General features: G+C 45.5%; 1 protein-coding gene across 2 annotated transcripts; it reads left to right on the top strand.

Annotated features, from left to right (window-relative positions):
* On the top strand, positions 1-27,665 carry LOC139756919 (glucose-6-phosphatase catalytic subunit 1-like). Of its 2 annotated transcripts, none has more exons than XM_071676844.1 (8): positions 1-85; positions 9,927-9,997; positions 13,861-14,025; positions 16,814-17,020; positions 19,782-19,912; positions 20,356-20,476; positions 24,992-25,168; positions 25,900-27,665. In XM_071676844.1, the coding sequence occupies exons 2-8, from the start codon at positions 9,933-9,935 to the stop codon at positions 26,117-26,119; spliced, it is 1,086 nt and encodes a 361-aa protein (XP_071532945.1). In that variant the 5' UTR covers positions 1-85; positions 9,927-9,932; the 3' UTR covers positions 26,120-27,665. The 2 variants fall into 2 exon arrangements, with proteins under 2 accessions (XP_071532945.1, XP_071532946.1); XM_071676845.1 differs by lacking the exon at positions 1-85 and adding an exon at positions 8,209-8,476.

Raw genomic sequence — 27,665 nt, 5'->3', positions numbered from 1 at the left:
ATTATCAGGTCTCATTGAGCAGTTGTTTACGTGAAGTGGTGGGAGGAGGAGGCACCGCAGGAGGCACCAGCAGGCAGTCACACAGGTGAGAACAATTTGCCCCTTATCCTCGACACCCGCAATTTCCACCTGGCTCTCCGAGAACCATTTTCATCTCAGCCTAGGGCCAATCCCACCACACATCCACACCCATTCCTACCAGTTTCCATTTCTTTTCCTGAGACTTCAATTCCCTTCACCTCAGACGAGCAGATCTGCGTCCTTATGCACTCAGTCGTGTGGAAGTCCTGGCCTACAGACTTGGCACTCAGCCACCACAGGTTCACGTCAGTAAATTTATGACATGAGACCATCTTAAGATGTTAAGGTCGTTGTCAAGGGTCGTACCGGTGAGCTCAAAGGTCTGAAGTCAACAATGAAAGCTGTGTTGATGGCATCAAGGATCGTCGTCCGCTGGTGACGTTTGGTTTGAGTGGAACACGAAGCCAATGTCGCTGACACAGATTCTGCTGATGACATGAAAGTACACGATCGTTCCACGTAGTGACCTGCCAACTGTGCTTATCCAGTGAACCACTGAAACCTGATATGAATCAGTGAACCACTGGATCCTGACATGAACCAGTAAACCACTGAACCCTGACATGAACCAGTAAACCACTGAACCCTGACATGAACCAGTAAACTACTGAACCCTGAAATGAACCAGTGAATCACAGGATCCCGCTGTTATGGGTTTCACTGATCTCAGTCAAGGTGCTTACCATAACAAGCAAAATGATTCACTTTGTGACTTCGAGGTTTGACCTCTTGACTCTATAGGCAATACTCCGCCTGGGACATCAGAGTACATCCTCAACTTGCTGACATCAACTGTGACATCGGTGATGTCGTGAGGACGAATTAAGGCCGCACAAACAGACAGACATGAGGACGTAAGTCATGGGGACCCCACGTGTGTAGCAATGTGTCCCCGTGCTGTACGAATAAGCAGCTTGCGTTCCTAAGCTTGCTTCTGATTATGCTGGTGAGTACTACCTGCAGACACATTACATGCAACACGCCGCTACATGGCTGTCACACTACACTCTAATTCACACTACAGGTAGGACATCCCCGTCATCAAGCTCCCTCACTGTCGGTCTCTTGTGGACGGAGGGACACCAACACCTTCCGTTCCAGTTTCATAGACGAACATGTCACCTTTATTTTGCCTTCAAGATTGTCGAGGTTTTGGTGTCGGGAATCTTGCGGTGGACGACCTACATGAGCAGGTGGTTACGTGTAGCGTTGTGAGGCTCCCTACAGATGGGGTCAGGGTCGTCAGCTCGTGTTTAGGGTTATGACGTCCCGGTATCACGGTACTCGACGCTGAGGGTCTGACCTGAAGATATTGCCCGCATCTGATTGTATAGACGTGACCTTCAACTCTCATCGGCACTTAACATGAAAGGGTTTGACCTCTGAGTTTATCTACAGCACTTGAAGATTAATGTCTGACCACGACCGAATCTCGTCGAGGCTACGTGTTCGACCTCGAAATACCGCCGGTCTTCCCTGCCGGTAACTGACTGGACGTCAGAATTCACCAGGACATACCGTCAAGGATCGGTTACCCACGCCAGCACAGCAGGGAACGGGATGAATTTACCTGTTGAACGAACATTCAGTTCACAGTTGTGGTCAGAGCCGTGCTGGGTGGCGGATCTCACAACGACGTCCTCACAAATGAGTTAGAAAAAAGAGCAAATCCAACACACGTCTCGCCATACTCAACCCTCTCGTCTCTGACAGAGTTCGGTACAGCTTCGACCAGGCGAGTGACGGGACACACCAGAGCGAAGCTGTACCGAACATTCAGTCTCGTGTATAGAGACTTCAGGATTTGGGAAGTACCGCAGGGTTTTGATCCGCGACTGTTCATAGTGACCCAGTAACACCACCAACTCGCAAAGATAACACAGAAACCTCCATCTCCCGATATGGTCCCACTCGCTGCACGGGAGAAAGATAAGACAGAGGGATATCTTTACGAGTTAGTAAAGATATCTCGAAAACTTATAGTAGTAAAGGAAATCATCCTAGACGAAGTAAGGTAACCTGAGACACGGTGAAGTTATTTTGAGCCGAGGTAAAGGTAATCTGAACCGAGTCGTAGGAATTTTGGTTCTCTGTTTATGTCACAAAATTCTGAAGTTACTCTATCATGAAGGTGGGGGGAGGGGGGGGTCATGATCCTCATTAAAAACATTTACTACATAAACAAACCAAGTAATAATTACAATGCCTTCATCACTTTCCCTTTTAATGACTCTTCACCAACATGGATAGATAGATAGATGGATAGATAGATAGAGATAGATAGATAGATAGATAGATAGATAGAGAGAGAGAGAGAGAGAGAGAGAGAGAGAGAGAGAGAGAGAGAGAGAGAGAGAGAGAGAGAGAGAGAGAGAGTATAGTCTCAAGGTTAGAGGGTCATACGAGATACAAAATGGATGAAGCTTGAGGACACATCATAGTCTCGACGTGTGAGCGTCTCTGCTGCTGCTGATGAGTTTCGCGATACGTTCACTTGAACAAACTTCTCGCTCCTGGTTACGTGGGGGTGCCAGCTGCCCCCTACATGCACGGGTAACACGCTAATATTGACAAACCCTTGAGCATCAGTAAACAAGTCTTGTGTGTAATGACTTTATCTTTGACCTGACCTTCAACGGAAAGGCTCTCATACCCATGGGTCGTACCGTCGTGCTCAAGGGTCGTACCGTCGTGCTCAAGGGTCGTACCGTCGTGCTCAAGGGTCGTGCCGTCGTGCTCAAGGGTCGGGCCGTCGTGCTCAAGGGTCGTACCGTAGTGCTCAAGGGTCGTACCGTCGTGCTCAAGGGTCGGGCCGTCGTGCTCAAGGGTCGGGCCGTCGAGCTCAAGGGTCGGGCCGTCGTGCTCAAGGGTCGGGCCGTCGAGCTCAAGGGTCGGGCCGTCGTGCTCAAGGGTCGGGCCGTCGTGCTCAAGGGTCGGGCCGTCGAGCTCAAGGGTCGGGCTGTCGTGCTAAAACGGTTGGATCTAACCATATCTTTGTGGCTACACACAACATCAAAGCCTGTACTATATATACCATTAAACAAACACACAAACAAACAAAGAACCAACGAATACACACACGCACACAAAAATGGTAATAACGCAACAAAAACGCTTGCGATGTGTAATATTGCAGGACACCCCTGGTGAAAGTATTTGTGACTCGGGCTCAGATGGGATTAAAATCGATACGGGCGTTTTTACTGTGGGTTTATGAGCTGTTATTCGGCGTTCCATTTTTTGTAAGCGCGACCAACAACTGTAATATCTTAGCACTGTATTGACACTTGACTGGGAGTTGGTCAACTGTGTTAATACAATAGTTCGTTATGCAGGGGGCTGTATAAATACATTTCATACACGTGTATATATATATATATATATATATATATATATATATATATATATATATATATATATATATATATATATATATATATATATATATACATTTGTAGACATATACCATTGTTTATGTATGTATGAAATCTATATACTTATACCTACATATATGTATTAAGATACATATCTATGTATACATGTATGTGTGCGCTTAAGTATGTGTATGTGCATCAGAACATGTATGGACGTACATATGATTTAGATGTATGGAGAGGATGAGCGGGAAGACTCACCATGAGAATATACGTGCCAGAAATGGAGGAAGCAGCAGTATGGAGTGAATGACCTAGATGGAGAAGGAAGGAAGGAGTGAAGGATGCTTTCAGTCACCGAGGCCTGGACATGCAGGACGGTGAGAGGCGTGCGCGGGATAAAGCCAAATGGAATGATGTGGTATACGGGAGGAGGCGACATGCTATCAAATAGTTGGACCACTGCATATGAGGCGGTCGATGAGGAAACCAGAGAGGTGTGTGGGGCCTGGTTGTGGATAGCGGGCTGTGGCTGTGAATAAATGAGGCCCTTGATTCGTCTGTTCCTGGCGCTACCTTGGAAGAGCAGGAAACGGGGAGTAAGTATGGTGAGAAAATGTGTGTCAATGGGCATAGGCTGGTCTACACACTCATAAAGTCGAGGAAAATCCTCCTTCGCGGACTAGCACATCCCGCGGTACCAGCTGTTCCCTCCAGGTGGTGATCAGCTGTTCCGTCCAGGTGATCAGCTGTGCCGTCCAGGTGGTGATCAGCTGAGCAGCAGCTGATCACGGGGCACCAGACCGCCAGGCAGCTGATCACGGCAGCTTTAACCTCATCGACAAGTTTACATTTTAGGCTACCCGCACAGCTTACCTGCCTCTACATGTATACATGTGTCTTTGTTATCTTGTCCGTCTACCCATATATCTGTCTGCCTACCCATCTATCTGTCTGCCTACCCATCTATCTGTCTGCCTACCCATCTATCTGTCTGTCCTCCCACATCTGTCTGTCTCTCTCCTGGGCAGAGGCCAGCACCGGGAGGGGGTCGTCCTCGGGTCATCCCGGTTGTGACGCCCCAGCATCGCCAGCAACAGATGGTGGCCATCACGTGACCAGTGTTGACACATGACGCAAGTCTGGGTGGGAGGGAGGGTGGAAGGCACAGGACGCCGTGTCAATGACGACATTTTATGAGCTGGACTTGAGCGATAACCACTGGTCCCTCGATGACTAACGCATATGATCAATACACACAAGACTATCATGTACATCATCCCTGGCCCAGCGAGACACTGAGCCCATAAGCCTGGCTGTGGTTAGTAACTACGTAACAACATCGTTAATGCTTCCACGACCTGGCTCCCGGTCTCGAGTTCTCGCATCCACCTGAGTCATCTGTGCGCCACAGCCACGACTCGTGGTCGTCCGTCCCGCTACTGAACCTGTCTGGTGTTGCTGATGACGTGTGTAGCTCTCGTGGCGAGCCGGGCAGGCAGGCTCACCACATAGTGGCACACACTTCCCAGCTGCTTCTACTACCAGGTTGGCTTTGGTTCTCCTGTACACACACACACACACACACACACACACACACACACTCATACACTAACACGTCATCAATTTGCCCACCATGGCAGAGAGAAGAGTAAGAGGTGAGCTGAACACAACCTTCAAGTTTGTAATCCAGTCTGATGATGTCGACAGGTGTTATAAAGACGTCATATCACAAAACCCTGAGGCCACAACATGAAGTCGAGCAGGAAACATGTTCGATAAGATGGAAAAAAAAATGACTTTTACAGTTTACGAGCAGCGGATGAACGCCATGATGAACCGTGAATGTTGACAACATACACAAGTTTGAAAATGTGTACGACTGGGAAAGTTGCAGTGATGAGGCCCCGCGAGCGTAGACCTGCCGCCCCGTACGGTGGGACAAGGTCATTACTTACAATGAAACACAGACAACGTCACACACAAAATGCCTTAATCATACTTAATCCTACTAATCCAATTTCTTCCTCACACTAATTCCATCATACTCGCTTTTAAACCTTGCTAACATACCTGTGGCGTAGCGCGTCTCTCCTGCCAGACCTCACCTGCAGCAGTCTGGAAAAGTTGACCATATTAACCAAGCATCTGTAACAGTAGTGAGTCCAGGAACACTTCCATTATAGATTCATTAAGAGACAAATTTCCTGAATAGTGAGTGGTTATCTCTCCCTCACATCGTTCTTCAGCACCAATGCCGGCGTCCCCCAAGTAGGTTTGCTTGTGCTTCCTCCCTCAGTACAGGACAAGGTTTCCACGTCTCTTCCTCACCAACTGCCGTATATCCTCACGTTTCGCCTCCATCACCATCGACTTCGCCCAAAACGCCTTCAATAACGTTAACGGTTTTCAGGTTTTCACCATCCCTCACACGCCTCCGTCAGGAGACAGTGAGTGCCACGAGAAAGACCCGCCAGTGGGTGTTGAGCCCCGACGGGAGGCGCCTGGGGTCGTGAACATGACGGAGCTCAGCTTTATACGGAGCTATTGCATTGATTATCCCGAAATCCCGGGTCCTCTCTAGTTGCTGGCTCCGACAAGCACGTTAATGGGTCTGTCCTTGTGGGCTTGCGCCCCTGGAAGAGGTACAACCTTCGCTGGAACACGACTTGTGAAGGTCACATCTTGTGGGAGTAATGAACTCTCGAGGTCATCCCCGCTTGGGATTCTGCCAACTGTATATTTCACGGTGTGTCCCGTGCAGTTTACAACCCCCCCGTGGGTCATGTAATGACTCTTGGAGGTTATGGGTTGTGTTCTGTGAGGTTGTGTCACGTTCGATGGTTGCATGTTGGGTAGTTGTAACCTGTGCGGTTACGCTCCATGGGGTCAGTGATCAGCTGGGGTGTTCTGTAAGGGTGAGGCCATGTGAGGAGGCCTCCATACCTCATGGGGCCATGTTTTGAAAGGAGGAGAGGGAGGGAGGGAGAGATGGAGGGATAGAGTAGGTCTTGTGAAACGATAGTCTGTGTAGATGACGCGATCTTTCACCTCTGTATTCATTTTCTCCCCTGCTCTCCCCGTTTCCCCTTACGGGAGAGGGGTACTGTGACATCCCCAGAGGCCTGCACACCCGAGACAGCAGTCCTCACCTGACTAATGACACAGAACACAACACGTCGTCCTCTCCTTCCATCACCATGTCTACTCTCCTTCCATCACCATGTCTACTCTCCTTCCATCACCATGTCTACTCACCTTCCATCACCATGTCTGCTCTCCTTCCATCACCATGTCTGCTCTCCTTCCATAACCATGTCTACTCTCCTTCCATCACCATGCCTGCTCTCCTTCCATCACCATGTCTACTCTCCTTCCACCACCATGTCTACTCTCCTTCCATCACCATGTCTACTCACCTTCCATCACCATGTCTACTCTCCTTCCATCACCATGTCTGCTCTCCTTCCATAACCATGTCTACTCTCCTTCCACCACCATGTCTACTCTCCTTCCATCACCATGTCTACTCTCCTTCCATCACCATGTCTACTCACCTTCCATCACCATGTCTACTCTCCTTCCATCACCATGTCTACTCTCCTTCCACCACTATGTCTACTCTCCTTCCATCACCATGTCTACTCTCCTTCCATCACCATGTCTACTCTCCTTCCATCACCATGTCTACTCTCCTTCCATCACCATGTCTACTCTCCTTCCATCACCATCTCTACTCTCCTCTCACACCTTCATTATCCTCGATCGTCACCTGTCTCATCTTTCATCCAGACAAACGAGGGTAATAAAGGAACACTACTTCCCCAGCAACGGTCAGGCACTGTTTATGTTCATCTGTTATTCGTCCACTCGTGTCAGGATGTAAGTACGGACGATCGTGCTGACCACGGACAATCGTGTTAACTACGGACGATCGTGTTAACTACAGACGATCGTGTTAACTACGGACAATCGTGTTACCTGCGGACGGTAATGTTAACAACGGACGGTAATGTTAACTACAGACGATCGTGTTAACAACGGACGGTAATGTTAACTACGGACGATCGTATATTGGTAGAAAAAGATAACATTATGTGTAGAATATGATTAATGTTACTGTCCTGTGAGTAATGAAATATACTGCTCATTCTCTTGCCAAAGGTAAACAAGACATCCTAAAAATAAAGCCAGCACACACACACACACACACACACACACACACACACACACACACACACACACACATGGATACCTGGCATACGGTGTGTGTGTGTGTGTGTGTGTGTGTGTGTGTGGGTGTTTGTGTGTGTGTGTGTTGGTGCACACATACAAAAATATTTATCTACACAAGGGTAAGAGAAGGGGCAACACGAGCGTAAAACTCTCTTCCCGCAACACACATATAGTAATCACACGCACCTATGAACCCCAACACACCAACACCAAAGAGCAACTGGACGTTGTGTTACCTGTCTACGCCTGACGGAGGCAGATCACTGGTCAACACTGACGACAACATACCATCTGTCACTGCTACTATGGGGTAGTGAACCTCAGTAGAAGCTGAGGACAAAAGTTCGTAACTCCCTTAAGAAAAAACATTATAAAAGTAAACATAAGGAGAGATAATATCTCTAGGGATGTAGTAAACAGGTTATGAGTTAAGAGCACATCTTATCATAGCTTTACCTCCTTATCAGCGAGGTCAGTGGCCGGCAGCGAAGCGTCTCCAGTCTCTCAAATGTCTCGTCCTGATACTGTACTCGCTCTCTGTCTCTCTTTCTTATTAGCTCCTCTCTCTTCCTCTCTACTCCTCTGGTGTCTGTCCAATCTCCCTGCCTCACCCACACGTGCGCTGCTGCCATTCACTTCACAAACAAAGAATCTCTCCATCTGGCGCACAACGCTTGACAACACCCACCTCCTCACACGACTCGCTTTCCCTAACCCAAGATTCTCCTGCGGTGAACACCACGCGCTAGCCACGTCATCTGGCAAAATCCCGTCGTAAATATCTAGTAAGTATCTAGTCGTCTGTTTGTCTCATCGAATCAATACCACAGATTCTGTGATGGTGAGAGAAAGTGATATTGGAGAGTGCGTTACTGACAGGAGTGGGAGGATATGAATGTGTGGCAACGACAGGCAAGGAGCGGGTGTAGGAGTGTGTGGGGAGCTTGGACGGTGTGGTAGTACAGATTGCATTGTGCAACTCTCTTTAAAAACCACCAGAACCTGTGTGTTCCCTCAGAGAGAGAGACACATTATGCGGCATCCTCTCCCCGTAATCAAGACTGTGAATACGACTCATTCACTCTCTTGAATAACCTCATTCACGACACCCGACGTGCATGAAGGACAATGAATATTCAGATGTTATGTGTTCCCTCCACTTGGTCAAAGGACTTGTTGCATGACACTGCATGACGACTTTGTATGCTGTTTATTGCTCGCAAGACGAATTCTTTACCGCTTTCTGTGTAGCAAGACTCGAGGCATGGTAAGCCATGTCATCAATATATGATATTACCGTTAACATGTCTCACTCAAGGTTCAGATCAACACTGAGTGCCAAGGATGGAACTCATGAGGCTACACTTACTCATGAGGTGTCGTAGAAAGCGAGTAAGAGGGACGAGGGGGAGGAGGGAAGGTAAATTTCCTCCTCCTGTATTATCATACATTCTAAAAGTACGAAAAGGAGCCAAATCCTAGAAAAAGTCTCAGTAACCTCAAACCCAAGAACCTCTGTAACCTCTAACCCTAGAAAGTCTTTGTAACCTCAACCTCCCAGAGCATCTCACTACTGGGGACCAAACTTTTAAACGAGATTATAACTTGTATCGTCGTGATTGGCTGCTGTGGTGAGGCTGGGTCAATCGGCCACCCTTACCAGAATAGCTTCACCAGCACAACAGACAGACACACACACGAGGCGTCTCTCGTCTGTGAGAATCGTTACCACAGACGTGCTCGCTAAGGACGTCGTCTCCCTCATGTTATCTATACGTCATGTCTCCCTCGTTATCTTTGCCATGCTTCCCTCATGTTACCTCTACGTCATGTCTCCCTTATGTTATCTCTGCTTGAATGTTTCCTTAAGTATTGTTATCGTTACTACGGACCAATGGTCATCAACTGTTATTAAGTGTCTCCCTCCACACTTGTCGCGTTCCTATCCCAATCTATTAAGTGCTCTTCTCCCCACCCGTCAAGTGTTCTCAGAATATGTTCTACCCACATGTCGTGTTCTCAGCACATGTTCTACCCATCTGTCCTGTTCTCAGCACATGCTCTACCCACCTGTCGTGTTCTCAGCACATGTTCTACCCACCTGTCAAGTGTTTTCTGCACATGTTCTACCCACTGGTCAAAAGTTATCAGCACATGTTCCACACAATGGTCAAATGTTTCAGCACATGTTCTACTCACCTGTCAAGTGTTCTCAGCACACGTTCTATCCCACAGGCCAAGATGAACAACTTCGTGGAGTCTTACCACTACTGGGGAACTGAGTTCATCGTCCAGCTCCAGACTCTGTAAGTAAAACCAATAAGTTAATTTGCTAACTTGCAACTTAATGAAGTTATGTGGCTTTATCTATAGTGTTGTTTTAGGGTGTTATGCAGCCAAACTTAAGCTGTTTTGGTGTCAAGTTGCACCAGTGTAAGTTATCAGAGGAAGGTACAGGGTAAGCTGGGTGATGAAAGCAGAGCAAAGGAATAAATGTGTAAAGAGCAGAGGAGTGTCTGACATTGTTAAAGACCACACTGAGGAAATGGAAACTGAAGTATTACAGGAATAAAACAAAGACGAAGGGTAAAGTGGGGGAGGCAGAGGAGGAAAGAAATGGAATAATGACTAACGGGACTCGGTAATTCTGTCCGACGTTTCTCAGGAGTTAATAATCTGGGCATCAAAGACCACTTGATTGGTCAATTATGAAGCGCCAGCCTCGTTACCACACCAACATTGTTATGAGGAATACCTTGCACAGGAAACAGGTATATTGTGACGTGTGAATGGCAGTCGACACACTGATGACTAGAGATGTGTTGAGTTGTGGTTGTCGCATTATGGGAGTGGGTGATGACGCGTTGCTGTGAATGTGGACATAAAAAAATTCTGAATAGTTTTATGACAACAGTCTAAAGAGATGGGGTTCCGAGAGTGTGGAAATAGTATCCTTTTATAACTGAGAATCTCGATAAAGACGAGAGTCTCTTCATTCTGTCCTTAATAAACCTTCATCAAATATCTATTTTTATGAAATTCAACTTCCTCAAAACTTAGCTTTTAATCTTAGATCTGTATGTCCTTCTGGTTCGGGAAAATTTAATTTGTCCCTTGAGATCTCAAGGTTCCCTTGCGATATTGCTTTTTATATACATTCATCATACATTTTCCGGTATTATGTTAAATCACCGGCAGTTAATGAATGATGGAGAAGTCTCCTGACCGACAGAAATAATTCTATACTAAGACGTATGCCCACTTGACGTGCTGCACGGGAAGGCTGCAGCACCCACAGTGTTGGTGGGAGATTCATAATGAAATTTCTCTCCTCGTGGTGCCTTGTCTCCTTCCCCTAACCACACCACAGAACCACAGCAGTATCACCACCAGGCAGGAATATCTTTTAATCACGAGCTTAACTACATTCGCCACGATCACTCCCATCACCATACACCAACATGACCATCACCTCCACCACTACACCAACACCACCACCACTACACCAACACCACCACCACTACACCAACACCACCACCACTACTACTACTACACACAAACCAGGATTAATGAAGGAATACTTTATTCAAATAAGTCGCGTAAAGAGTGAGAAATATTGAGAACACGCTTGGTTTAACATTCATGTATACAAACCACGTGAAGCGGGAGGAGGAGGATATTGAGTTCCATCGTAAGTGAAACGAATAACGTCTGACGTTGTGACTGACTTACTGAAAGTAGAATTCATGACTGCTGTTGTTTGTTTACATCTGTAGGAGGAGCTTGAGGGAGTACATCTTTACAAAATTATTCGGAAGCTGTTTTCTTAATAACTTTAATGTCTTTATTCAAACGAGGAAATAAACCCTGGGCATTCAATAACTTAATATTTTAAACTCAGGCAAAGTTATTAAGGGAGTAACTTCTCATGAAAGTTTTGGTTTCCATAATGTAATTCTTACTAAAAGTATTGGTCGTGGGGGGGGGGGAGGTATATAGTTACTGCCTGACTCTTTCCCTACGTCTTTCATGAACAGGGAAAGTTCTTGGCAAAAGTATTTATATTTTAGTATGGATTAATTATCTTTATTCATGTTCTCTTAGTTCACTCAGTAAGTCCATTACGTAACTTTACTTCAAACTTGGGAGGCCAAGATTTGTTTATATCATATAATCGAAATCGGCAGACCTTGTTTTTAGTTTTGTGAGCATTGGTTATTTACATAGAATGACAGACAGTCATGAGATCTTGAAAAATAAGTGGAAACATCCCACGCTGGGAGGCCAGGGGACGGTGTGTGTGTGTGTGTGTGTGTGTGTGTGTGCTACTTGCTGTGTATCTTTTCATGCACTGTACCCCTCTTGCAAGTGACAGTGGTATTGAAGTGTCATTATTTTTTTCAAACAAAAATTTTAATTGGATTTTTCCTTCTTGATATCGAACAGCGAAGACGGCAGGAGTGTCGGGGTGGGGTAGGAGCAATCAACCATTACACATGACATTATGACGGACAGGAAATCTCACCACGAATGACAGTACTTGATAACGAAGTAAATAAAACAAATGTTGAAAGTAAACTGAAGATCAGTGGGCGAAATGAGGTGTTGTCAACGGAGAGAGAGAGAGAGAGAGAGAGAGAGAGAGAGAGAGAGAGAGAGAGAGAGAGAGAGAGAGAGAGTACCCCAGACTTTCATCTAGTGATGAGATCTATGAGTGTGATGTGAGAGACTCACAGACCAGAACTCTCGATCTCTGCTCCCTAGGAGACAGTGTGAGAGCTGTGAGGCGGAGTCAGGGCTGGGAGAGTGACACCCTCCCTCCCTAGTCCCTGGGAGAGGAGGTGAGAGCTGGGAGAGTGACAGTTAAGTGTACCATCATCCAAGCCATTCACCCCTCGGACCCTGTCCTGCTGGTCCACCTTCCTCTCCCATTACCCGATATCAATGTTATGTTGCGGTTATATGTGCCATTATGTTGACAATATGTTATCAAGGTATACAATCTATCTCTGCCATCATGCCTAATTGTAGGGATTTTTGTATCGTAAGATGAAATGACTTTTCGTTCATTTCTGATCTTGACAGATGGGGAGATAAAATATCTATATCCACCAACACACACACACACACACACACACACACACACACACACGAGCCATGGGCACCCACGAGAGCAATAATCTCTCACATTTCAGTACAAATAGGTAGTTATCCACACCTCAAAACATATGCTAACACATTCAAAAAATATAATTACTAGCGAAATTACTCATTTCTCTTCATTCAGAGATAATTCATTTTTTCTCTCGTGTTGGCAGTAAGTAAGAGAAGGAAACACAACGCGACTGTCATTAAACCAACCAAATCCGTCATTACAATTACTTCACGTAGTTCCCCCAGTATATTTTCATAATGTTTTCTCTTTAATATTTTCCTCGCGATGAAATATCCTATTCAACATTCCCATCATAAATTTCACGTAAAGAAAAGTATAAAGTTGAATGGGCTTTGTTCAACGCTCCTGGTTTGACGCGAACACTTTAGATATACCCTGGCGACGACGAGGTCTTAAAAACAAAGCCGGGCTGGTTCCAGTGTCGCGGGGCCCTTTAATTATCGGGCCAGGCGCTCTCGCTTTATGTGATGACCAAACTTGCAAATATGTATTTATTGAAACTTGTATCATTTTGCTTTATCAAACTTATGATAAACTAAGAAACATATCCCCAGGAAAACGTCTTTTGTCACGTCTCACTGCCGAATCATATATATATATATATATATATATATATATATATATATATATATATATATATATATATATATATATATGTAAGTCTCACTGGACTCTGCCTGCTCGAGGTTACGCCTGGAGTGACAAGTCACCTTTGGTAAGGCTGCGTCACTGGGAGTACAGTCTCGTCAAAGAACTTTTCGCTCTGAAGGAGTCTACATTTCCCTGCTGTTGGAATAGCGTAGTCTCGGGCTGCAGGAGCCTTTTGAAAAGTCCTGGGTAACACCAGGACTCTTCCACAGAAACTGATTTGTGGGTAACTATACATTAAATAATATATATTCGTGTAACATCAACGGCGAAACATTGCTGACAGAAAAATATTAAACAAGAAGAGAAACTCTTATCATTCTCATGTGACGCCTCCTCCCTCAGGTTGCCAGATCGTGGATTATTCTTCATGCAAGTGTCAGACGTGGGAGATCCTGGTCTGGCCTTCACCTTCTACTTTCCGCTGGTGGTGGCGCTCCACGCTGGGGTGGGCATCAAACTGATGTGGTCCATTATCTTCTGTGAATGGTCCAACATGATCCTCAAATGGTAGGTCCTTAGCCATATTGTCATCCTTGAAGTACGACTTGTATCTCCTTCAGCACGACGGAACGACCTTTAAGTAGGACGGCACGACCTTTGGGTATGATGGCCTGGCCTTTGACCTGGTGGGTCAGGTTGTAGTTTCTACGTTAATGTGCTAACTGGACTACCTCTCGCCCATAGCTTGTTGGTGTAAAGAGTTTTAGCTTTTACACCAGGTACGCTGAGAGGCTTTAGCTTTTATGTTAAACACCCTTGCAAGATTTTAGCTGGAGACTCGCACACATAACTTGGCCTACATATGTCAGCTAAGTATCTCCTGGGCTGTATCTTGGGGGAGAAGTATAAGGCTGAGTGTTGGCGAGGCAGCGGCCTGGAACAATGCCAGCCAAACTTTGCTGACGAGTGAACTCCCCAGCGACCCACCTGTTGGCTCACACACACACACACACACACACTCGTACACATATAACCTACATTCACGTGTAAGTGTACACATATTTTCTTGACTATATGAGCATGAAGAACCACTCATATGTGCAGATCCTTTGAAAATGCACGCATCCTTATCCATCCATGTGATTGAACACTTCCAGTCAAAATACACACACACACACACACACACTGAAGGAGGTTACAACTGGGTCCATTCACTTCTGCCTGCATGTTGATTATCGGCCTGTTTCCGTCACAATGTCTTTGTTAACTCAGGGTTACGTCTGGGTGATCTGGCTCATGCATCTTCCTAATGCACTGGAAGCTGGTGTTCTCTTGCAGTCTGTGGTCATGAAGGAAGTGAAAGAAGGAAATTTCAGGTGAATAAAATTCCTGACTCCTGTCAGAAATACTGTTGCTTTGTGGTGTCCCTCTTCCGTGTGAGTGACATGGAAAAAAAAAAAAATACCACTGAATTCCTTTTAGACTCGTTTTCATGATTCTCTCTCTCTCTCTCTCTCTCTCTCTCTCTCTCTCTCTCTCTCTCTCTCTCTCTCTCTCTCTCATGAGCCCACACTTCTTTCTCTCTGACTTCAAGCAAATATGTGAATTATATCGTGAGAAGTGTGATGTTGTGAGTGCGGTCGGTCAGGTAGAGCAGATGAAATGCCATATTCTGTTTGGATCGTGATAACGATTGTTCCTGACGATCTTTGGCAGGTCGTACTGGTCAGACGACGACCCTGACGACCTCTATCAGGGTGTACTGGTGAACTGACGACCTCTAGCAGGGTGTCCTAGTATTGGAACCACTATGATAATAACACCCTGAAGACCCAAGATGTAGAAGACTTCAGAAAGGAACATAACTCTTTAAGACGCTTCTGTTGATCCTCATACAGGGGAAAAATAGATTCTAAGTCTATAACAGAATCTAGATTAGAGTCACTTGATTTAGAATTAGAATAAAGTGAGATTTTGACTCTGGTAATAACGCCTCAGCCGGGCAGGAGTCCAGCTCCGCAGGTCCTTCCCTGATGCTTGCCTGACCACGGGCAGGGAGGAGGCCGTGTGGCACAAGCAGGCCAGCAGGGAGGAGGAAGGCAGGGCAGGCCCGGGGCCCCACAAAGGATTCTCAGGGGAAATCCGGCAGCACCGGCCCCCCCAGTGGGGATGGGGCGTCCTACGGGTGTGAGGTGGTGTTCCATCCCCTCCCCCTCCTCTCTTTAAAGGTCCCCGGCTGATATCATCCGGCCGTGTCATCATCCCGGCCGGACGGGCCCACTGCCTCGCCTAGGATGATGTCATGGAATAATAACCCTTGTAGCATGGGCTAGTACTGGTGCTAGTGACGACCCTGTGTACTAGTTACGACCCTGTGTACTAGTGACGACCCTGTCTGATACTAGTGAAGACCATGTACTGGTACTTATGACAACACTGTTCTAGTACGAGGAAGAAGACTGGTAATCAACCAAGTTACTTTAAGGAGACATCAAGTTGTTTGTAAACAAAGACATCAGAAAAAAAATATCATAAACAAACAAGAATCATCACTCCTACCTTACAGAATGTAATCTAGTGTAACCTAATGCAATCTAACATAAACTATTCTAATTTAATGTAATGAATAATGTATAATGTATATGATAATGTATATCATTAGTATATCATAATGTTGATAAAATATTTGATCTAATATAATACGACTGATAACAGTTATACATAAAGATACAATCATAAGCCCTAAATAGAAGTGAAACATAAATATGAATTAAGCTATCTGACAGGTTTTATTCCCACGTAAATCTGAAATTCATTCTCTTATCTTTCCTTCCGTTTCTTATCAGGTTATCTCTCCATGTGCATCAGGAAGATCTTGAATGTAGTAGTGAGTGTAAGGCCATACGTGAGTGCGTTTGTATAGCAGATGGTCTGGGTGTATCCAATCGCTTCCTTTCAGTACAGATGAAGAAAACAGATACTTATAATTACTTTTTGGTGCTTTTTCTGTTAGCTTTAGCCAGAGAACGATATACCACTTCCAGGGAGAGAAAAAGAGAGAGGTACTCTCACACCGTCTGTCTACTCTCACAGCATCACCTCTTTACTCTCACAACACCACATTCATCAGACCTTTAAAGGCAAGGAAGCTGTACCAGCCCTCTGGTGGGAGAGGCTATTAGAGAGAGAGAGGGAGGGAGTGGGAGGGAGTGGGAGGGAGGGAGGGAGGGTAAGGGAGGGAAGCAAGAGGGTTCGTCTCATCTCTTGCCTTCCTACAGGGACGAAAAGAAAGGGTCGAGTATATCCAGGGAGGGAAGTGAGAGGGTCCTCCCTAACCTCCCTTATGCTCTGTCAGGCTTATGGCTGGGGACCGCCCCTACTGGTGGGTACATGAGACCAAGCTGTACCTAGACCGGGAGCTCCCGGAACTGCAGCAATACCCCAGGACCTGCGAGACTGGACCAGGCATGCCCTCAGGACACGCCAAGCTCAACGCTGCCATGTTCTACGTCCTCGTCTCCACCTTCAACAACATGGTCCTCAAAAAAACCTCACTCCTCAGGTAACTGCTCAACCTTGCTATGCCTCACTCCTCAGGTAACTGCTCAACCTTGCTATGCCTCACTCCTCAGGTAACTGCTCATCCTTGCTATGCCTCACTCCTCAGGTAACTGCTCATCCCTGCTATGCCTCACTCCTCAGGTACTGCAAGACTCTCTGCTAGCCTTGTAGCACCAAACAACTCAGGTAAGGTTAGGTTTTTACGACACTTGGTAGAACTTTGCTCCACAGGTAATGTAGATTTCTTCCAAATCCTCGTCAGACGGCTTGGATTCGTCTGCCTTACAGACAATAATAAGTTTTAAGTAATTCATAACTGGGCTTCAGATTCATACAGGAGCTGAAGTTCTCCTTTATGTCTGGAGTTCAACTGTTTCATAAAAGAGATTCAAGTTTTCTTTTGTAACAGGGGATCAAGTTTTTCCTAACTGCAGCTCAAGCTCTCTACAGCAGAGGTTAAGTTCTACATCATTACATGGGTTCATGTCCCTCGGAGTGAGGGTTGAATCCTTGACACCAAGGGTTCGGGTTCTCCTTCATAACAGGGGCAGAGGAGGGTTCAACCGGTCCGAGAACCTGGGATAGCTTGGGTTCACCTGGGTATCGGGTTCTGTGAGATCTGCTTCAGCGTAGGGAAGGGATATGAACCTTGGCCCCGGCAGTGTGCACGGCCTCCCCCGGTCCGTATATGGCAAGCTTAAGGATGTTTGGTTTAAAGTTGAACAGTAGATGTGGTGCCTCATTATAGCCGGGGGTTGTTGTCTAAGACCTGGCTCAGTAAAGCTGCAGCTGAGGGCCTATATATATATATATATACATATATATATATATATATATATATATATATATATATATATATATATATATATATATATATATATATATATATATATATATATATATATATATATAGTGACCATGATGGCATAGGCAAGTAACATGCCCCAAATCAAGGTCATCTTGGGTAAAAAAACAAGAACATGTAAACTGTGTATGACCTTGTCAGCGGGTGTAGGGCTGAGCCTTCTGGGAAGAAAGGCTGCAAGAAGAGGGACAGACAGACGAAGGAAGACAATTCCCCACCTCACCAGCCCTAGGGAGCGAGGCATCATAACAACCCAGCCTCAAGTGACTAGTCTCCACACACAAGTCGTGGGAAGCAGCAGCCAGACGCGTGTCATGGGTCCAGACCCAGACGGCGGGGACAGAAGCAGACGACAGGCCATGAGAACAACGGCCAAAATGATACCTAGAGAACAGAGAGGGTGAGGCAACACTGCGCCGTACGGAGGGGAAAGAGTGAGGAGAGGTGATGCGAGGGGCTACCACTGTGGTCAGTAGAGGCTGAGGGCAAGCCACCTGGGGTGTGTGAGCAGTCCCTGGGCGGATACACCCCTGTACGTGTGGACCACCTGCTCTGCTCACGAACAGAAATACATCTTATATATAAACAAGAAAAAACTCCGTATGTAACAAAAATATCAGACTGGATTCCAATCTATTTCACTGTGAAATATATAAAGATATTTCTCATACATGAAGAATATATTACGAAAGGAATTTATGCAGGAATTTGTTAGTAAGATTAAATTCTTGAACAACATAAGAGGAAATGAATATGTATATCTTACACATTCCTGCGAATAAATCCATAATTGTTACGACATAGTTAGAATAATCCCATCCCAGTAAACATGCTAAATACCTTGTTATCTACTCTAACAACAAACATAATCCAAAAAGTATTAGCATCAGTAAATCTCCGTTTTTTATGATCAATCAGCGTTAAATCCCAGCTTAAAGCAAATAGTCGAGAGTAATCCACATGAAATCCCAACCAATGTGGATTTATTTTTCCCAGTTGATGAGCTTAAAAAATTTCTATTTCCCGACTGAACTTTTGAATATTGTTAATAAAATGAGGTTACGATTTCTTTTTAATTACTGAAGCTTAAAAAAGTATTTTCATGGAATTCTTTTTTTCCAGATTTGTGTTGTGTGTGTGTGTGTGTGTGTGTGTGTGTGTGTGTGTGTGTGTGTGTGTGTGTGTGTGTGGAAAGACTGTGTTGCGTGGACAATTGTTGTGAACTTTGGGTACTTAAGATGAAATGCTTGTAAAGGGAAGGTATGACTGCGTATGACCCTCTCTCTCTCTCTCTCTCTCTCTCTCTCTCTCTCTCTCTCTCTCTCTCTCTCTCTCTCTCTCTCTCTCTCCGTGGAGAGCGGGCGGATGTCTCTCCTCTCTAGTTCGATAGATATAGACATTACTATAACTTTAAGATATTAAACCAGAAGGTGGCCATTCATGTTTAAAAGTACCTGAAAAAAAATCCTTCAAAACCTTCTCTTACTTTTTGTTACTAACAAAACTTGTTGAGGCCACTTGAGGCATGAAGGTTAACACAAGACATTCCACATCTTTCTAACCCGAACATTATTGTTGTACTGGAGGAAGAAAGGTTTTCTAGTTGCATTCTTCATCCTGGGATATATAAGTCTGAGGCAGGTCCTGGCGTCGGAGAGAGTTCTAGGAGGCAAAGACAGATCTTGAAGGCTATAATAATAGCAATAATATTATCAATAATATTATCATTACTATTATCATCAATTCAGTCTAACACTTCGTTCAGTCAGCGTTCTGTTCTGTCTTTCTGTCTCAATGCTCTCAGTTTTTTCGTCTCTTTCTCTCTTTTGTGAGAATGATCCCTTCTCTTTCGTTGCCACCTCCCGGCTCTGGCTGACCTCTGACCTCTGACCGGCAGCGAGGGGCAGCGGGTGTGGTCGTGCCGGGTCATGTGGATGGCGTATGCGACCTGGATGACTTTAGTCATCCTGGCCAGAGTCTACATCTCCGCCCACTTCCCTCACCAGTGCATCGCCGGAGCACTGCTAGGTAAGTTACCTTTATTGACTTACCCCCATACATACATACAAACATATATATATATATATATATATATATATATATATATATATATATATATATATATATATATATATATATATATACATATATAGTCGAATGAGACACATAAAGGTATCATTTTTTCTGGAACCTTTTCCACACTCCTGGAATCCGCGTGAAAATGTAGATGTGATGGGGATATAAAGGAATGCATAGAGATGGATATCTGTCAGAGATTCTGTATGTGTTTACATGTACAGGATGATACAAGGTATCTGCAAGGAAAAGGTGCGTCTGAGTGGGAGGTGTACAAGAGAAAGCGGCAGAAGGTTAAGAGAAAGGAGCTGACGCTGTCCAAGTGGGTATAAAGACAGTAAGAACATCTGTGATAAAACATCTGTGTCTTGAGTGACGTTTTCCCTATCTTCCAGGCCTGATGATCGCCATGGTGGTGTCCCGGAGGCCCATACTGCATGTACTTACCCGGCGGCAATACCTGGCCCTCACGGCCACCATCCTCACTACCGTCCTCGGGACCTACTTCTCCTTCAAGTAAGGACAAGACCCAATCTTCAAGCCTCGCTAAGCCTCATCAAGTTAATGTTACATTCTCTGTTTATTTATAAACCTACAGATGATCTCTCTTAACAAACAGTGTAGGGAAGTAAGTTAAGTTAGGTAAGATTATCCCTAGGTTAGGTTAGGTTAGGTTAGGTTAGGTTTTGGGATCAGTTAGATCAAGATAGGTTAAGTTAGGATAGGGTGAATTAGCATAGGCGGAGGTCAAGTTCGGTAAAGTCAGGTTTCAGTTTAGCTAAAGTTACTTAGGTTAGACTGCTTTGATTTTAGCGTAGGTTAAGTTAGATCAATTTATCATGATGGGCAACGGAGGAGGTGGGATAAATAACTGCACAAACAATGATGGAAACAGGTGGGTCAGGGGCGAATCAGATTAAGAATCATGTCGTATCTGATCCCAATCCTGGGTTAGATTTCGGGAAACAGGTGTCAACAACCCGAAAATACACGGTATTATGAACAGAGCGTGGCCCGGAAAGGCATCGGATCTCCCTGTGTAAGCTCGTATCAGACGGGAGTTCAAATAGTAAATGATTTTGAATTCGGAGCGGATATACTCGACACTCTACCATTTATAGCCGCCAGGAATAGAATCATCGGTGATGCTCTTTCCACCGGCAACGGATCCAAGCCTAATACTGATGCACTGTTGGAACCCGACTCAAAGTATTGCGCTTTCTCTCTCAACAATTTGTATCGTGGATATTCTTGGCTTCTCGCAATCTACCATTTTTGCTTACATTTAAGGTATCCCACGTCTGCATCCTAGGAAATAATTGGGTATCATCATGTCATCATGCCAGGGAGAATATCTAGGTATCGCACATTATTACTGATGCAGAATATTTCGATTTCACAAGTCTTTATGTTCCGATCTTTTCTGGTAAGGAACGTGGATATTCCGGCAGTGTCTCAGTATCCTGGGTCGTTATACTGAGGCATGTTTGGGTATCAAACGTCATTCTGTTGCCTCTTGTGATGCCTTTCTCCTGAGTCACCTGGGGGCAAGAACCGTGAAGACGCTCTCGCTGCCTGATCGTGTGTTGACGTCGTAGTCTGATGATCGTGTGATGACGTCGTAGCCTGATGATCGTGTGATGACGTCGTAGTCTGATCGTGTGATGACGTCGTAGTCTGATGATCGTGTGATGACGTCGTAGCCTGATGATCGTGTGATGACGTCGTAGCCTGATGATCGTGTGATGACGTCGTAGTCTGATGATCGTGTGATGACGTCGTAGCCTGATGATGGTGTGATGACGTCGTAGCCTGATGATGGTGTGATGACGTCGTAGCCTGATGATGGTGTGATGACGTCGTAGCCTGATGATCGTGTGATGACGTCGTAGTCTGATGATCGTGTGATGACGTTGTAGTCTGATGATCGTGTGATGACGTTGTAGTATGATGATCGTGTGATGACGTCGTAGTCTGATCGTGTGATGACGTCGTAGCCTGATGATCGTGTGATGACGTCGTAGTCTGATCGTGTGATGACGTCGTAGTCTGATGATCGTGTGATGACGTCGTAGCCTGATGATCGTGTGATGACGTCGTAGCCTGATGATCGTGTGATGACGTCGTAGCCTGATGATCGTGTGATGACGTCGTAGCCTGATGATCGTGTGATGACGTCGTAGTCTGATGATCGTGTGATGACGTCGTAGCCTGATGATCGTGTGATGACGTCGTAGCCTGATGATCGTGTGATGACGTCGTAGCCTGATGATCGTGTGATGACGTCGTAGCCTGATGATCGTGTGATGACGTCGTAGTCTGATGATCGTGTGATGACGTCGTAGCCTGATGATCGTGTGATGACGTCGTAGCCTGATGATCGTGTGATGACGTCGTAGTCTGATGATCGTGTGATGACGTCGTAGCCTGATGATCGTGTGATGACGTCGTAGTCTGATGATCGTGTGATGACGTCGTAGTCTGATGATCGTATGATGACGTCGTAGCCTGATGATCGTGTGATGACGTCGTAGTCTGATGATCGTATGATGACGTCGTAGCCTGATGATCGTGTGATGACGTCGTAGTCTGATGATCGTGTGATGACGTCGTAGCCTGATGATCGTATGATGACGTAGTAGCCTGATGATCGTGTGATGACGTCGTAGTCTGATGATCGTGTGATGACGTCGTAGTCTGATGATCGTATGATGACGTAGTAGCCTGATGAACGTATGATACCTCAGTACAACTGATGATTAAGACGTGTGTACGTAACTCGGACGAGGTTGTCTTCTTCAATTCCCTGGCCAGCCCCTGAGTGGTGTAACGGTTGGTGTTGCTGACCATGACGCATTCACGGACCGCCCGGGGTCGATCGCCTTGGCTCCAATCATGGTCCTGGCGGCAGGTACACAGTCAGCCCAGCTGCTCATCTTACACTTGCGACTGGTCTATAAAATGGGTATCTGGCTTGGGCTAGGATATATATATATATATATATATATATATATATATATATATATATATATATATATATATATATATATATATATATATATATATTTTCTTTCTTTCATACTATTCGCCATTTCCCGCATTAGCGAGGTAGCGCTAAGAACAGAGGACTGGACCTTTGAGGGAATATCCTCACCTGGTCCCCTTCTCTGTTCCTTCTTTTGGAAAAAAAAAAAAAAAACGAGAGGGGAGGATTTCCAGCCGCCCGCTCCCTTCCCTTTTAGTCGCCTTCTACGACACGCAGGGAATGCGTGGGAAGTATTCTTTCTCCCCCATATATATATATATATATATCATCAGGGAGGTTTACTCCAAGTATCCCTATTTCAAAGAAAACGGTGTTGTACATCGTGGTCTTAAGTTGTTTGGTCGCTGATGAAGATTGAGTTGTACCTTCAACCTGGGCTTCCCAACAGCTTGCAGCTCACCTCTGATAATCACCATCATATCCGCGCATTAACCTTTCTAATTAGGTCTTAATGGAACGTTCTGGCGCGACCAGATTACCCGAATTCTTGCCATGTAAAACAGTGATTGTGGCGCGCAACACCAACGTCATTACTTCGTGAAAGGTGTCGCAGGATTCGTGTGTTGTGGTGGTGTTGTGTCGTTGCATTTGATATTATGGGTTATCAGAGGATTTCGAGGTGGGGGGGACTACAGCCAGAAGGAAAACAACTTAATGGAGCCATTAGCAGCCTCAGTGTACTCGGGGGGTGGGTGAGGCAGGAGAGGCTAGTACCAAAGCTTCAGCTTAAAGCTTGGCCCGGGCGGCACCCACTACCTCCCCAGCAGGGTGGCCATCAGGCCCAGCTTGTACCTCAGCCCTCCTGCCTTCGCTATAGGCCTATACAGCGGCTCGGCCTACGGCTTGGTGCTCTTTTCTACGCTGTGAACCCGCACACTGGCCCTGCCTACCTTGTAGGCCTGAGTGGCTTCAATGTCGACACTGAACGTATTTTTCTTTTTTGCGAGAGTCAGAAGCTTCGATCATCCAAGTGTTACATTATGTAGAAGGACGAATTATAAATGGCTCGGCTCTTGTGGCGTGAACACCTGAACATATTGATCATGAGGGAGGGAGGGAGGCTGGCTGGGAGAGTGAGGTGAGGGGTGGGGGAGGATGGGAGACGTGCAATATCTTTCGTTTTTTTTTTTCAGTTTGGAAGAGAGATCATGCCTCCCACTGAGGAGAGATCATGGCTCCCACTGAGGAGAGATCATGGCTCCCACTGAGGAGAGATCATGACTCCCACTGAGGAGAGACCATGACTCCCACTGAGGAGAGATCATGACTCCCACTGAGGAGAGATCATGGCTCCCACTGAGGAGAGATCATGACTCCCACGGAGGAGAGATCATGGCTCCCACTGATCACAGGTCATGACTCCCACTGGGACTGACCTCTTCACCATACCTAACTCACCCTCACAAACTTCCTTCCTCTTAATGTTCCAGAATAATGACTGTCCACTTGTGAGATACTCACCCACAGTACTCTCCCATAGTAACCTACTTTCCACACTACTCTCCCTTGCTCTCCCACCCACTGCAGAAGTGAGCACCTCTCACCTCTCTTTACTCTTCTTTCATTCAGTTAACTGAAACATAACAGGTCAAAGGTCAGGCGTCTCTGCGTCAACCCGGGTCAACCCTAGTCACACTTTTCACACTGGCTCTCTCATCCAGTAATGAACTCGAAAACAGATGATATAAGTGTGAGTGAGGCAGTGTGGCCACTGCCTCCCTCACACCCCTCTGGTGATGCTGAGCCCAGAACATGATGATGTCAGACAGTACGTGTCCAGGCCTTCAACCATCATTACCTGGTAACCTAATCATCATCATCATCATCATCATCGTCACCATCATCATCATCATCATCATCATCATCATCATCATCGCCATCATCTATACCCGTTTTCTTTATTTCCATCTTCCTCTTTTCTATCTCCTGCCGTTCCCCATCTTCTGTCGTCTCCCAGGAGTAACGTCTCGTGTGCACACCCACAGAGCCATGGGTGGTAACGTGTTGTGGTCGCTGGAGAAGGCCTTCAAGTGGTGTATCCGACGTAACTACATCCACATCGACTCCACGCCCTTCTACTCTTTCTCGAGGTATTGTGGGGTCTCGCTGGGCCTTGGTCTCGGCCTCTCGTCAGCCATGTTCAGGAAGACGGACCGCACCAGGTGAGCTGCGCTGTGGATGGTGGGGTGGATGTGTGGGTGTGTGTGGATGGTGGGGTGGATGTGTGGGTGTGTGTGGATGGTGGGGTGGATGTGTGGGTGTGTGTGGAGGGTGGGGTGGATGTGTGGGTGTGTGTGGAGGGTGAGGTGGATGTGTGGGTGTGTGTGGATGGTGGGGTGGATGTGTGGGTGTGTGTGGAGGGTGGGGTGGATGTGTGTGTGTGGAGGGTGGTGTGGGTATTCCTTCTGAGCTGTGAGTCGTCCGTTCTTATCGTTAAATATCTTCTTAATTCCTATATTTTCCGTGATCCTTGTCTAGTTCCCTCCTCTGCTGTTCACTGCTCCCTTTCACCAGCTATCTCTCCTCTGTTCCTTCCCTCATCTCTCTCGCCTGCTCGAGATCCCCTGCCTCTGCTCCACGCTTGACTTCCATCTCTTTAATGCGTCCCAACCCAACCATTTTCTCCCTCTTCCTTCCCTCAGTAACTCCCTCCTCCCTAGTCATCAGCCCTCTCTCTCTCCTCTTCTGCTTCTATTTACGTCAGTTATTCCTTGACGTCTCTGTCTTTCTCAGTCTGGTTTCTCTGTTAATGTAAGTTTCATTGTCTCTACTATTCCTTCTCATGCCTCTCTCTCTCTCTCTCTCTCTCTCTCTCTCTCTCTCTCTCTCTCTCTCTCTCTCTCTCTCTCTCTCTCTCTCTCTCCCTCCACTAAGCCCTCACTTCCTTCCACAGGTTCACCTACAAGATGGTCGTCTCCCTCGTCATCTTAAGTTTGTTCACCAGCCAGGTTGGGGTCTGGGTGCACAAGTCCCTCTCGCCCCAGATGGCTGCCTGGTACGTGGCCGAGTTCACCCTGAATGCCTCCGTCACGTACATCCTGGTGGCTATCTTGCCCAACTTCGTCAGGGTGGCGTCAAGGGTGCCTCCCGGGGACAAGTATAAGAGGAAATGATGATGCAGCAACTGCAGAGAAGACACTATAAATATGGGGGAGCTACAGAAGGTGGAGGAGAGGACTGGGGAATCATAAAGGGGTAAATAATGATGAAGTTAAAGATTCACAGACGAATGAAAAGAAGAATTTGAAGGACCTGGAGAGAGTGTGGGAACCCTGGTCTGAGGAGGAGGCGAGTGCTGGTGAGGACGTGACAAGGAATGAAAGAAAATGGTGTTGACGTGGAGCAACTAGAGGAAAATAAGAGGAAAATAAGAGCACTGATGAACCACATGGTGGAGGGAATGGCAGACAGACGGTCCGATGTTCTTCACGATGAAGAGAAAGTCCAGCAAGAGAGTTGGACGTGACGATTGTGAAATATAGACATAAATGAAGTGATAAAGGATTGGAGGATGATAGTAAACTGAGGAACAGACTCTGGTTGTGAGTGTGGCCGATGCCAATGTACACGGTAGACGCCCTCAACCTGTGAGTCGAAAAAATGATCAGGAGAAAAAAAAATTATAAATGGAAATGCAACAATTTGCAAAAATGTGCATGTGTGTCGGAGACGCCAATACCGAAAATGTTGATAAAATTGCGTATGTCAGACTGGAGGAAAACACTGGAAAACAAGCAATTGAGGTCACAAGGGAAGGGAAAGGGGGGGGGGGGGGTGTGAGGGACGTACACATGAATGTTGGAGGAAAGACGAAGCAGAGAACTGCAGAAAATGCTTCAGGTATTGTTTAACGTCCTACAAACACCAAATGCGGGTTGTATATATGAATATATATGAATATATATATATATATATATATATATATATATATATATATATATATATATATATATATATATATATATATATATATATATATATATATACATTGTGAGTATGTGTGTGTGTGTAAATATATACGTATACATTCGACTATCTGTCATTTCCTAAAGTTACTTAAAGCTATACATATATGTGAATGTAGAACTATAGTCATATCAATGTACATTTGTTTTCCGAAAAAAAGTGAATTTTTCGTAAATATGAAAAGTTGCACAATGTGGAAATTGATTTTGAAAAGTGACTTTCACATGTGTGAGCGTATGCTGTGCGTACAAAATACGTGTATACACGAATACGTGTATACACGAATGTGTGTCTGTATGTGAGGTGCTAAATGTAGTGAGTAAATGTTCCAATTTTCAGTAAGGTTAAGTAGCTTACAAAATATACATAAAGGGTTTCTAAGACTTATAATAATACTTATAAGACTTATGGTCAGCGCTGTACAGGTTTTGGGTACTTCATCAGTGTGAATTTGTTCTGATTAAACTTGGATCAAAACTAATGCCCTTAATCCCCTTGAATCCATGTTTTATGCAATTTTGTGGAAATGATATAATTTTTTTTTCCCGAAGAGAAGGTAAAGAATGGTTACAATTTTTCTCACGAAGTTAGACGCAGACAAACTAGTTTTTATTTTCAATATTTATGTCATTGTAATACCTTCTCTTGTGTCAAGTTTTTATATTACGTTCAATAAACCATCACATCAAGCGA

Source organism: Panulirus ornatus, chromosome 23, assembly GCF_036320965.1.
Source record: "Panulirus ornatus isolate Po-2019 chromosome 23, ASM3632096v1, whole genome shotgun sequence".
NCBI classification, from domain to species: Eukaryota; Metazoa; Arthropoda; class Malacostraca; order Decapoda; family Palinuridae; genus Panulirus; species Panulirus ornatus.
The sequence above is the reverse complement of the archived record's forward strand: the minus strand, read 5'-3'. Positions and strand labels throughout refer to the sequence as shown.

Bases quoted from the DNA above. Each gene is read 5' to 3' on its own strand.
- LOC139756919 (XM_071676844.1), top strand. From the start codon at position 9,933: ATGAACAACTTCGTGGAGTCTTACCACTACTGGGGAACTGAGTTCATC. The intron at 14,026-16,813 runs GTAGGTCCTTAG...ATGCTCTGTCAG, and splicing joins TCCAACATGATCCTCAAATG to GCTTATGGCTGGGGACCGCC. The intron at 17,021-19,781 runs GTAACTGCTCAA...TCTGACCGGCAG, and splicing joins AAAAAAACCTCACTCCTCAG to CGAGGGGCAGCGGGTGTGGT.